Raw genomic sequence first — 13,324 nt, forward strand, 5'->3', positions numbered from 1 at the left:
GGGAAAACAAAATGATGCGAAATAATTGGGAGAAGGGATGCAAAACGCACCAATAGTGCAAAATATCCGGGAGAAATGGTCATAAAATTTTGACAAAGTTTTCAAAATTATGTGTCCCGGATGGTCGCTAATGCTGCAGTAATGGTGCAAGGGATAGACCTTTTTGTTGCACCATGGGTGCAAGAATATATACGAGTTATGATCTATTTTGCCGGCTTATTCCGCACCTTCGGTGCAAAGTTCTGTCTAATCATCATGAGAGGGTGAGCTACTTCTAACGTTACTACGGTTTATTATTATTATTATTATATAATTTATAAGAGTTAAGGAACATATCTACCTACAAATTTTGACCGTTGGTCGTCAGCAAATCAAAAACTTGAAAATAAACATATATCCGCCATTAGTTTAAAGTATAACATTTGGTATAAATTACTTTCAAAAAACGCATGTAAAACTAACATATCATTGACTGTCTACCATTAAAACTGTCAAAATATTACATATCCGTCTAAATAACGACAAAATACTTACATACTTCTTTTCCACAAGTAAAATTTGATCCTCCTGTGAATCAAGAAATAAATATGAGAGGGCAAATTCTTTACTAGAAACTTGATCCTAACAATTACACGAGTTATCTGCTTACACAGATAATTAAATTGTCAAACTCCTCACCGGTCGGCTGCTGAAGAACACGACACATTTATTACGATTGTATAAACATCTCTATACTTAAAAATATGACTCATTTGTTGAAAAAGAAATTCGATCCGTCGTCGTCCAAAAGTCTGACTTGTAAGTATTGTAACGTAAACATTTTCATTGACGAAGTATGTATTTATATAATTGCGACAAAAATGTTAAGCTCGTTAATTTAATGCGGACTCGTCGTCGTCGTCGTTGTCGCCACCCGGATTTACTTACATCTATCCATCCATCCATTAATTAGCAGAGGGTGGATATGTATTTATTCTCTACTTTTTCATTTGATGACGACCGACGGTCAAACTTTTTGCGTGTGTTCCTTACATAACTCGCATAGACTACAAAAATTTCAAAATATTCTTACATATTGGCACAGATTTCTTGATTTTTAGACATAGGTATAGATATAAATATTTCCTCTATTATTCAAAAATACCCCTTATTTTTTAATAAAAAATGCATACATTTTGTAAATATTTTAAAGATGTACCAATAAGACGAAATTTTTTGATGAAAGAGATTCGACCAGAAAAAATCAACAGTCAACAGTGTTAAATTCAAAATTACAAATTTTGCTCAAACTCTTATTTCAATGTTTTTTGTACATATCTATTTCGTAAATATGTAATTTGTAATAACCATTTCAAAGATGAGAGGGATTTATTTTTTTGATCGAAGAAATTGGACCACAAAAAATCCAAAGTATTAAAAGTACAAATTTTGTTACGATTCCCATTTTTACGTTTTCTTCCGTACAAATTTTTAAAATATTTTGCCGATTTTTTTCTACACAAAAAATGCATGCAGATTTCCGCAAATTTTCGTAAATTCATATCCGCATTCTCCGACTGATTAGATTTACAGGCGTCCCTTGTCAATTTAATTATTGTTTCCCACGCCGTTTTGTGATGCCAACACCAACTGCGCATTTTTCAATATAAATATTTATTTCTTGTGCGAATGTACAAATGTGTGTAATGGACCCCGTTGTCTAAATGGGAGCACATAAATTCCTTGAAAAGTGGAGATAAGAGGGCATTTCCTCGCGCAGCCAGGAATACAATAAAACATGTATTTTCCGATTACATCGGAATGTCATTTTTTTTAATGGTGTGAAGAAAACGTACACTGTTTTCACTTCAGGGTCGCCTTTCACATGAAAATGTTCCACGCTTTACTTACTTCAGCATGATTTTATGTGCATTTTAGTAGTCTATTTTTCCATGCAATTTATTCATTTGCATAAATATGACATTGATTTTGCAAATAATAAATGCATAAGTTATCTAAAAATGCTTTCAGATTAGTGTATTTTAGAATTGAAACCGGATTTATTTTCATATCTACAAATTCATTGCAAATAATTTGCATGCTATTTATTTTGCCAATAATGTATCTACGTTAACTTAAATTGCACACGTATTATGACTGAATTTGCATGCCCCAAATTGTGCGAATAAATAACTATCTAAAAGTGTGTTCAAATTAATGTATTTTAGGATTGAAACTGAATTTATTTTCAAATTTACTAATTCATTGCAAATATGCCATTGATTTTTCCGTTAAATTAAATTGCACCGTAAATATTATGCCTGAAACTGACCTTAATTTCGTAGAAATTCAAAAATTCACTGAATCTGAGACAATTTATCTTTTGATTTATCAGTAAAGTTGACATTTCTCCGACTTTCTGCTTCCTTCCCCTTAGCTTTATCGTCAACGTTTTCCTCTGGGGGTGGGGACTCTGGGGGACATCGTCCACCATGACGGAGCCGTCCCTGTCATAACTGCCCGAGAGGAAGGGACACTGTTCCGTGTGGGTGAAATCGTCCAGCGCACTTCCGGCATCCATATCTTTGTGGTGGTCTTCGCGGTGGTAGAAAGTATTGAAATTGGACACGATAACAGGCACGGGTAGCGCCAGGGTCAGCACTCCCGCGATGGCGCACATGCTCCCGAAAATTTTTCCGATGAGGGAACGCGGATAAACGTCCCCGTATCCGACTAAATTAATGGAAAAGATAGGTTAGTTTTCAGCCCCAAATTCGGAGTGAGGTTAAATATTTGTGCAAAAACATGGTCCAATTCTTATGTTTGACGAAACTTTGAAGCAAAGTAAAATTTTCAGGATTTTATTTTCTGTAGAAAATTTACTGCTGGAATATACAGAGTAAAATTTGAGAGATTTTTTGTCTGATTTTTTTTTTGCTGGAATAATTTACATTCTGCAGAGTAAAATTGCAGTATTTTTTAAAATAAAATTTTCCGCCGGAATTTGTGCAGAGGACAATTTATCTAGAAAATTTTCTATAGGGAAAAATTCTGTATTTTATTTCCTGCAGATTATTCCATCAGAAAATTTTCTCTAGAATTCTACAAAAAATTTTCTTGGTACTTAAATTTCGAGATATTTATTTCTGCAGATAATTTTCTGTTGGAATAATCAGCAGAGAAAAAATTGGAGAATTGGTGAAGAAAATTTTCCACAGAAAAAAATATCTAAAATTCTCCGAAACAAAATTTTGTATGGAAAAAAATTCCGCAGATTTCTGAAGAAAAATGTCAAAATTTTCATATGTAAGTGTAGCGGAATATCAGATAATACAGGATATCGTTTATAGTACACAAAATAAAAATCTTCAACATTTTCCCACAGAAATTCCTCTCCTCAAAATTTCAAAATTCTGCAAAATCCTCTTCCGCAAAAAATCTCCTTTCTCACCTGTCGTCATTGTCACAACGGCCCACCAAAACGCTTCCGGAATGGATTTAAAGTCGGTATTCTCTTCGTCAATGTCTGCAAAGTAGACGGCGCTGGAAAAAACGATGATACCGATGACCAGGAAGAAAATCAACAGGCCCAACTCTCGGATCGACGCTTTCAACGTTTTCCCCAAAATTTTGAGCCCCTTATTATGTCGAGAAAGCTTTAAAATCCGGAACACACGGACGAGACGGATGACGCGAAGAATCGTCAAATATTTGGCGTGGCTGCCTGTGTAAAAGATACAAATTAATTAACTTCATATCTCAAATAATTTTAAAAATTGCAAAATTCCCCAGAAATTTTCGTACTGCTCGTCTTGTAGAAAATCATGGCCACAAAGTACGGAACAATTGCGACGAAATCGATCAAATTTGTGAAGCTTTTCGTAAAACTGGCTTTGCTGGGACAGGTCACTGCAAAAAAATAAGTAAAAAATTCACCAACGCCCAAATTTCAATATACAAATTGAGCAAAATTAAAAAAAACATGAGGAACTTTCCAGTCCAAAATTAGAATCATTGACAAAATTTGTGTATTTTTGAAAAAAAAATTGTGGTCAAAATTTACATATTTTTTGGCTGAGGAATAGTTACGAAGTACTTCGCAAGCTCGAAATATTGAAAAGTACCAATAAATATTTTGCAATCGATACATTTATAAATTAGGTATAATTTATGTTAAGTATGAAAATTTCGTAATATTTTTCGAGATTTTCATAAAAACCTATATATATTTCTTCAATTTTTCAGCCATTATTTGAGAATCATAAATCTTGATGACGACTTTTCCAAAAATAAAATTCTATCAATATCTCAAGGTTTTCATGAATATCATTTTTCAACCATTATTTCAAAAATATGCACATCTTGTTCGCCATTTTTCAAAAATATAAAAATTTTGCAAATATTTATACGCTTTAGATTGAAAAAACTATTCGTACTGATTTATAAAATCTCGTTACAAACTCGAACGTAAACCAGCAAATGTAAATATCATCTCCCAACCAATATTTAAAAATATGTAAATCTTGACCCCCATTTTTTCAAAATATTTCAAAATTTTGCCAATATTTCCATACTTTTAAAACAAAAAAAATATTCCCCCTGATTACAAAATCTCGTCGCAAACTCGAACGTGAACCAGCAAATGCAAATCGTCTCGACGAGAAAGAAGGGGTCCTGGAAATCGATCTCTTCGCTGTTGTCCACGTCCACCGCAAATCCGGGGATCGTCTCGATGCAAAAGGTCAAAATGGAAATTATGATGACCAGAACGGACATGATGGCGACAATCCTCGCTTGAAATGAACTCTCCGGAAATTCCAGTAAAAGCCAAAGTTTCCGCTGGAGCAAATTTTTTGGCAAGCGTTTCTCCTCCTCGGCCAGAAACCCTTCGTCGTTCTTGTACCGTTCGATGGCTGTTAATTAAAAATGAAACACATTTTCAGAAAATGTTGAAAATGCAGTACTTTGACCTCGTTTCTTCCCAGGGTTTGCATTTCTGGGGGTGTTACACTCACAAAAAGACGAAAATCTACGTGGAGAAGGGAACAATCATATGAAAATACAGGTTTTTGTGAAGAAATTACTTTTGATCGCTGTCAAAAACGCATTGTTTTCGCGACTTTTTAAAAATGAAGTATTTTGAGTAATTTTGACAGCGATAACAAGTTAATTTCCTACAAAACATGAATGCAGATCTTGCCAGAGTTTGTATTTCCGGGGGTAGATTTTCGCCTTCTTGTGGGTGTACCTGCCCGGAAATAGAAACCCTGCCAAAATACTCTATTTTGACAAAGTATTCTGATCACCTCTGTTTCTAAAGTCGCAAAAAATCTCCATTTTCTATCATTTACTTCAATTTATTTCTTTGATACCGAATTTACATGTAATCTATCACATTTTAAATAGTTTAAATTCACCAGAAATTCCTTTTCGGTGTCAAACTCTTACTTAATTTTAATTTTTACTACCAATTTCTGAAAAATTCTATGTACGTTCCCTTCTCTGTGCAAAATTCGTTTAGAATTTTTCGTAGAAATCCTGGAATTTTTCTTCCCCCGGAAATCCAACCTTTTAGAAGAAAGGAGCTCAAAACACTGTAGTTTCACATAAAGTATTTTCGCCACTAATTTTAGGAATACATATTTAAAAATAAATAAATTATGTAAATATGTACCCGTTGCGCCCAAGTCGTAAAACTTCAATTCCTAGAAAAACAAAGTATTTAGTAGAGTAGTACTCAATAATTCCGTAATTTGTACTAAAAAATCAAGGTTCTTACTTCCAAAAACATGTCCACCCCGACATTAAACGGTCTCCGGAGCACTCCTCCAGTTTGATAATAGTACCTGCAAAAATATCAACTAATCACACACAATCTAGGAAATTTGTGGCAAAATTGAGGAAATTTTGGACAAAAATTTGGCATACCTATGTCCACTTTTGCTCACCAATTTTAAGCAAAAATCAATCTACGACGCAAAAGTAGGGAAATTTCCAAATTTGGGAAATATTAAGGCAAGCATGACGAAATTTGGAGCAAAACTTAGGACAAAATTGTGTCCAAAATTTTGGACAAAAATGTGAAATTGGTATTTCGGTTTTAGCATTAATTGCTTCCCAATTTAAAAAAAAGAAAGTGACCAGCCAAAATTAAAGAAATTAGGGGCAAAAATTAGGGAAATTTTCGAAAAAAAATTGCCAGATTCTCTGAATATTTCGTCTTATTCGCTAATTTCATACCAATTTTAACCCGTAATTTCAAGAAATATGTCCAAATTACTTACATAATGGCTTCAAACGAGGTTGCATTCCGGTCAACGTAGTATTCATCACGCTCCTAAAAAAATTACCAGATTTTTCGTAAACCTCGCAATTTAATTAATTAATAAAATATGGTCGCACCGCATCATAAAATCTCGCCCTTCTTTGCGGGTCGCCCAGCAGAGATCCCGGAAATTGGAGCAGAGTCCGAACCTGGGTGTCGAACCGGCGTCCGCCCACGTTGATGCGGACAAGGGCGCACTGCGAGTGGTCGTGAACTTGCGGTCTCGCCGTGACCGGGGCGCTCGAGGATTCCCCGTATTTCGGAAGTTTCACGTTTATCGAGGTTTTCGTCTTTCGGCGACGTTTGATCCGAATTTTTACTTTGCCTTGTTGATTTTCGAGACGGGGAGGACTATGCACAAGAAGGAAGAGGGTGGCTTATCATTTAGCAAGTTATCAGTGGGCGTGGAAGCGTGGGACTGATCCTGAGGGACAACCACGGTTGCCCATGTTAAATAAACCCCATGGAACAAGATATACTCTCCCTTTTAGTGTCCCCAATTGTCCCCACGGCTTCCTCGCCCACTTATCATGATTGATAACCATTTACCGCTTAAATTTATTTATTTATTTTGGAAGTTTTCATTTTATGACATATTTAACATAGGACTCGATGACTCTCCACCAAAATCGTTGAAATCCGCACATTTTTAATCATTTCTCTCCTCTGGGAATTTATTTTAAAATTCTTGACGACAAATTTGCCTTCTAATTTTTTTGAAGGCTTCTTAACCTTACGATCTCCTTTTTCAAAAAGTGTCAAAATCTGGAATGTATGTTTCTCTAAAAAATTTACAACGACCTCTGCATTACAAATTCGTCGTCCAGAATTTTAAAATAAGCTCCCAGAGCCGATAAAATGATTAAACATGTGCTGATTGGGACCATTTTGGTGATAAGAAGTCATCCAGTCCTAGGTTAACATATATATTTATTTACCTGCGAAAACTCCAGTCCATATACTTGCCCCATTCCCATCGAAATGCGGGGACGAATAAGGCTTCCACATAGAAATTCTTGATCCTCGAGGGCAACGTCACGGTCCAAAATTTACTCCAACTGCTCTTCAAATACGAAGGCTTCACCACGTCGGCCAGAGAAGTTCCAGGTTTCCCAAAAAAATGTCTAAATTCAAAAATTATCAAAAACAATTTCTAAATAATATTTCTGAACTATCAGACGTGGGCAAAATCATAATACAGTATTTTGAGCCCCGTTCTTCGCAGGGTTTGGATTTCCGGGGGCAGTTACACCCACAATAAGACGAAAATCAACGTGGAGAAGGCAAAATTCAGACGAAAATTCAGGTTTCGTGAAGAAATTATCTTTTTATCGGTATCAAAATATTGTATTTTTAAAAAAATCGTGAAAAATGAAGTATTTTCGCATCGATAAAACGTTAATTTCTCGAAAAACACCTGTATTTTCGTAAGACTATTGTCTTCTCTGCCTAGATTTTCGTCTTTTTGTGGGTGTAACACCCCCCGGAAATCCAAACCCTGGGAAAATCTCAGCTCAAAATACTGTATTTTTGACCAATATTTTGCCCACCCCCTGCAAATTACGTATTTATCTCATACGTACCCTCTGAGCCCCTCGATGCTGGAGGTCCTCACACGCTGGGAGTGATGACTCTTGTTATCCGTGACCACTCCGATCGTGATGAAAACGCCGAACGAGGCGAGGACAAAGGTGGTCAAAACTCCAAAGAAAATTGTCCCTGGTCCAGCCACCTCCTCGTCAAATGGGTCAAATTGACTGGAGAAAGTATCGTTTTGAAACATTGCGAATGCGTAAATAAATTTCCGGAATTTTTAATACGGATTTTTTCACACTTCATAAAATTCCGGAGTCAGAATTGGATTCATTTTTTGTTTACATTTTTGCGAATTATTATTATTGCTCGTTTTTAGCATGATTCAATCGCCATAGTTTCGGCCGGGAAAATACGTCCACCACTTTCAAAATATTGCAATATTCGCAAAAAATTCGCAAAAAACAATAAAATTCGACCACCCCCCCCATTTCAGCCAAATTCTCCCCCAAAATTCCAGCATTAAAATGCCTCCTACCACAAAAACACAATTCATCCCTGTCCGAAAACACCATTCCTACACGCGTCTCTCATCGTCCTCTTCCTCCTCCAATCGTCCCCTCGCCCCCCACAAAAAACATGACGATCCCCTCCCCGACGAAAATGCTAATTTTTGCTCATCAGATTCTCGTAAACCACAGGCGAAAACATCGTCCTCCTGGCACACTTTGGGTTCCACCCCGTCGGACGAAAATGGGGTCGAAAATATCCCCCCAGAACAGGGCACCATCACGCCACCACCATCACAACAAACGGCTCCTCCTCCACCACGTGACCACCACGTGTCCCTTCAGAGATACTGGACGCCAAAAAATATCCGCCACGAAAATACCACTCAAAAACCCGCATCGTATCCTCCCCCACGTGACCAGCTCGCATCATCCCGCCCACTCCGACACCATCCCGGATACGGGATGCCAAAAAATGACCGCCACGAAAATACCGCCCCACAACGCAGCACGCTACCCACATCACGCCAAACCCCTGACCCACGTGACCACCTCGTGTCCCTGCCCGGATTCCGGTCACTAAAACATGCCCTCCACCAAAATACGGCCGCACAACCCAGCTCGCCACCCACATCACATCAAATGCCACCTCCTCCACGTGACCACCTCGTCTCCCGGATGCAAAAAGATGCCCGCCCCGAAAATACCGCCCCCTCACATCAAAATCCTCTACATGACTACCTCGTCTCCCTCCCCGGATACCAGACGCCAAACAAACCTACCCGCCCCGAAAACACCGCCCCAGAATCCACCATCACACCACCTCCCTCCCATCAAACTCCACCACCACCCCTTCCCCTTGACCTCGCCTCCCTCCCCCTTCCCCCCCTACCCGGCTACCGGATGCCGAAACACCTCCGCGCAAAATGGCAGCCACGGGCCGCCGAAGAGTGCAAACTGGGGGCCCCTTTCCCCCCGAATTTCTACTGGTGGCACGGGATCCAATTTTCCCACCCATTCACTCCACCCGACCTCTACCTGACCCAATACCCGGGTTCCGTGCTGTTAAATCACCCCTGTTTTACGCCACGTGAGGCCGAGGTGCGCTCCCGGTATGGAAAACTCTACTTCTACTTCGATCCCGAACCCGTCGAGCTGCTCGAAGTGCAGGTTGAACAGCTTCGCAAAGCGAATGAGATCACGATCGGGCATTTCAACCGGGCGGAAAAGGACGGGAGGGTTTTGCAGGAGGAAATTTTCACCGGGAGGAAATTTTTTTCCAATGTTTCTCATCAGATTGCGCAGTGGCAGAGGAAAACGGCGGAGGTGGTGAAGGAAATTAAGGCCGATGAGGAGACGATGGAACGGAAGAGGAAGAAAATTAGGGATAAAAAGGTGAGAAAATGAGAAAATTGCAATATTTTGAGCGATATTCTTACGAGGGTTTGCATTTCCGGGGGGTGTTACACCCACAAAGAGAGAGAGAGTTTGTATTTAAGAAATTAAGTGTTTATCCTTGTAAAAATATTTTATTTTGAGAAGAATCATATTTTGAGCCCTGTTCTTCCCAGGGTTTGGATTTTCGGGAACATCCACAAAAAGACGAAAATCTGCGTCAAGAATACAAAAGTCATGAAAATACAGGTTTTGTTAGCAAATTAAATTTTTATCGCTGTCAAAATACATTGTTTTCACAATTTTCTAAAAAATAAAGTATTTTCACATCGGTGAAAAAACCTCAATTTGCTTACAAAACCTGTATTATCGATTGAAACTTGGCTTCTGCAGGTAGATTTTCGTCCTCTTTTTGTGGGTTTGACACCCCCGGAAATCCAAACCCTGGGAAGAACATCGCTCAAAATGCTACATATTGGCAAAGTATTTGACCCACCTCTGTTTTTTAAAGTTGTACGTTTCCTACCATTCAATTTCAATAATTTCGACTGATTAAAAGACCTTACCTGTCACATTTTTAACAATTAAAATTCTCCAGCATTTTTCTCTTTGGTGTTACACTCTTCCAACTTTTTGTACCTATCAATGTGCAAAAATGGGTTAGAAATTTTCCACTTTTGCCTGCACAATTAAGCTTTATTTTTCTTGTACGAATCAACCTTATTCAGATTACAAAACTAACCCTCCGTAAAATTTTCCTGAAAACGATGGATTTGACCGCAATAAAAAAGTTAATTTCTTCACAAAACCTGCATTTTCGACCGATTGCTGCCTTCTCCACGTAGATTTTCCTCTTTTTGTCGGTATAACACCCCCTGAAATCCACCCCATGGGAAGACCCTAACCCAAATTTTTTTTACAAAAGTTCCAAAATTTCACTCCCCCTCGTATTTTCCCCCCAGCTCATCATGAAAGCCCTCACCCAGGAAAACCTCCGTCTTAAAAAACGCATCTCCGATCTGGAAGCGTCCCTCGCCTTGGAAGACGCGCAAATCAACGCGCTCTCCTGCGCCGGGTGTAACATGCCGATTCCGCTCTTCATCTCGAAACTGACCACGCTCCGCGAAACGACGGCGGACAAGGAGCGTCTCGTCACCCTGTTGACGGATGACATCAAACAAACCAAGCGCGTCATCAAATCGGCCAATTATCTCGTGGCGAACTGCATCCAAAGTCTGCGTGGCGTTAGTGACCTCATTTTGCAAATCGGGTACGGGCAGCATCGCGACGCCATGGAAAAAGCCAGGCGGAAGTATACCACCTTCCAAAGCCCGGATAGTGACTGCGGATTAACTTGGGATTTACAAACCGTTCTTGGAAGAAAGGTCAATTATACTAATTCTTCTGATCAAATGTCACAATCTTTTAAGTCCAGTGAATAATTTCCCATCAAAATTTGCACACGTGATTCGTGGATCATAATTTTTATGAATTTTCAATTTTATGAAGAGATACATACATCAATAAATTTCGTGATTAACTCGCTCTTTATGCAACCCAAATAAGTCAAGTGGTTATTTCTGTCTTATTAAACTATAATTAAACTCCTGCGCCATAAGCATAAAAATATTTACAGAGTGATGACATCAAACAAAACTAAGCGCGTCACCCGGTCGGCGAACGTTCTCGTCGCGAATTGCATTCAACAACTGCGTGGCGTTAGTGACCTCATTTTGCAAATCGGGTACGGTCAGCATTGCGACGCCATGGAAAAAACTCGGCTAAAGTACCCCTCACAAAGCCCGTATTATCGGACGGACAACGACTACGGGTTAACTTAGGATTTACAAACTGTTTTTGGAAGAAATGTAAATTTTACTTCTGATCAATTGTCGTCATCTTTAAATCGAGTACCGTAAGACCTCTATTTATAGCCCTATTCTAATTATAGCCGGTCTCCAAATATAGCCGGGTCTAGAGACCAAGATTTCAAAATTTTAGCCGGGTCTCTAATTATAGCCGGGTCTCTAGTTATGGCCGGGTCTCTAATTATGACCTGTCTCTAGTTCATAACCCATTCACGAAAAATGTTGCACATTATGCTAATCAACTAATAAGTTGACCTACTAATTTTTACCTATTAATTCCAAGTTAATAATGGATTTAATCATGACATAATTTTTTTAAACTGCTAAACCTCGTTTAAAGATGTAATTTTAAAGTGAATGGGTTACTAATGGTATAAGTTGTTAAATAAGAAAACTCAAATTAAGTTAGCATGATCTTGTAACATCAGAAATTTTGGGGTTAAACAAAATTTTAGCCGGGTCTCTAATTGTAGCCGGGTCCGTGACCCACAACTGGGGGTCACGGACTGGGGGGTCACGGACCCGGCTACAATTAGAGACCGGCTACAGACCCGGCTGAATCTTGTTTCGCCCAAAATTTTAGATGTTACAAGATCTTGCTGAGTTTTCTTATTTAGCAAGATATGGCAACAGTGACCCATTCACTTTGAATCTACATCTTTATACGAGGTTTATCAGTATATTTTAATTTTCTGTCATGATTATATCCATTATTAACTTGAAAATAACATAAAAATTAGTAGTTCAACTTATTCGTGGATTAGCTTATTTAATGTGCCACATTTTCTTGAATGGGCTAGGAACGGGGACAGAGCGGACAAGACAGCTATAATTAGAGACCCGGCTAAGATTTTGAAATTTTGGTCTCTAGACCCGGCTATATTTGGAGACCGGCTATAATTAGAATAGAGCTATAAATAGAGGTTTTACGGTACTCTAAAAAATCCGGTAGTCGTACATATATACATACTGTGGCATAGATTTAATAGTAATTTCCTACGGGGTCGGTAGTAGTAGTACAGAGGTCGACGCCGACAAATTTTCGGCGTCGGCGGCGCGGCGTCACAATGTTAAAGGAATAGGAAATCAAATTTTTCGGCGGCGGCGGCGCGTAAAAAATGCTATCGGCGTATGGCGGCGTGAGGTCGGCGTCGTCGACCTCTGTAGTAATAGTTTGTTTATGCGCGGTCAATTTTCATCACCAGAACGGTAATGCTCGTTATTGATATATGACGGTTGCCATATATGTACTCCGGCAGCCATTAATGGTTTAATAACTCTTTTCAAAGAGAGCAACCATAAAAGTAATTTTTGTTTTGTTTTCCAACTAATCCAAAGTGTTGAGTGGGTATTACCATGCGACCAGCTCCCTTAAGATTATACCTTATGCAACACGACTTTTATGTCAAAGGGAAAACTTTTTTATTTCTCAACCGATTTTGGTCATCTTAATTTTAAATGAAAGATAAGTGCATTTGTTACATTATTTTAATGAAGTGGCTGCGATCTTTAAAAAGGCCTTAGCTCATTTCACCACGCCACGTTGGCGTGAGTGGTGAAACGGCACGAAACTTTCAAGCCCAGACCTCAGAGCAGCGACGCGGACCCGGACTTTATACTCGTTAGGCATAATACCTACCAAGGGTAATCTTAAAGGATAATTTTAGCACGTAGATATTGAGAGTATAGTATTTAGTTAGCAAGCAGTATGCATA

At 38.7% G+C, this 13,324-nt stretch overlaps 1 protein-coding gene across 1 annotated transcript; it reads right to left on the bottom strand.

Annotated features, from left to right (window-relative positions):
- Positions 1 to 2,266: 2,266 nt before the first annotated feature.
- Positions 2,267 to 8,013, bottom strand: LOC110859133 (potassium voltage-gated channel subfamily A member 7). Its single transcript, XM_022108005.2, has 10 exons — positions 7,888 to 8,013; positions 7,243 to 7,428; positions 6,382 to 6,655; positions 6,264 to 6,316; positions 5,759 to 5,825; positions 5,654 to 5,684; positions 4,587 to 4,892; positions 3,784 to 3,888; positions 3,431 to 3,703; positions 2,267 to 2,712 (listed from the first exon to the last, which is right to left on the bottom strand). Exons 2-10 carry the CDS (start codon positions 7,260 to 7,262, stop codon positions 2,276 to 2,278), a joined length of 1,566 nt encoding a protein of 521 aa, XP_021963697.2. The 5' UTR covers positions 7,263 to 7,428; positions 7,888 to 8,013; the 3' UTR covers positions 2,267 to 2,275.
- Positions 8,014 to 13,324: the final 5,311 nt, after the last annotated feature.

Source organism: Folsomia candida, unplaced genomic scaffold, assembly GCF_002217175.1.
Source record: "Folsomia candida strain VU population unplaced genomic scaffold, ASM221717v1 Fcan01_Sc024, whole genome shotgun sequence".
Classification (NCBI taxonomy): Eukaryota; Metazoa; Arthropoda; class Collembola; order Entomobryomorpha; family Isotomidae; genus Folsomia; species Folsomia candida.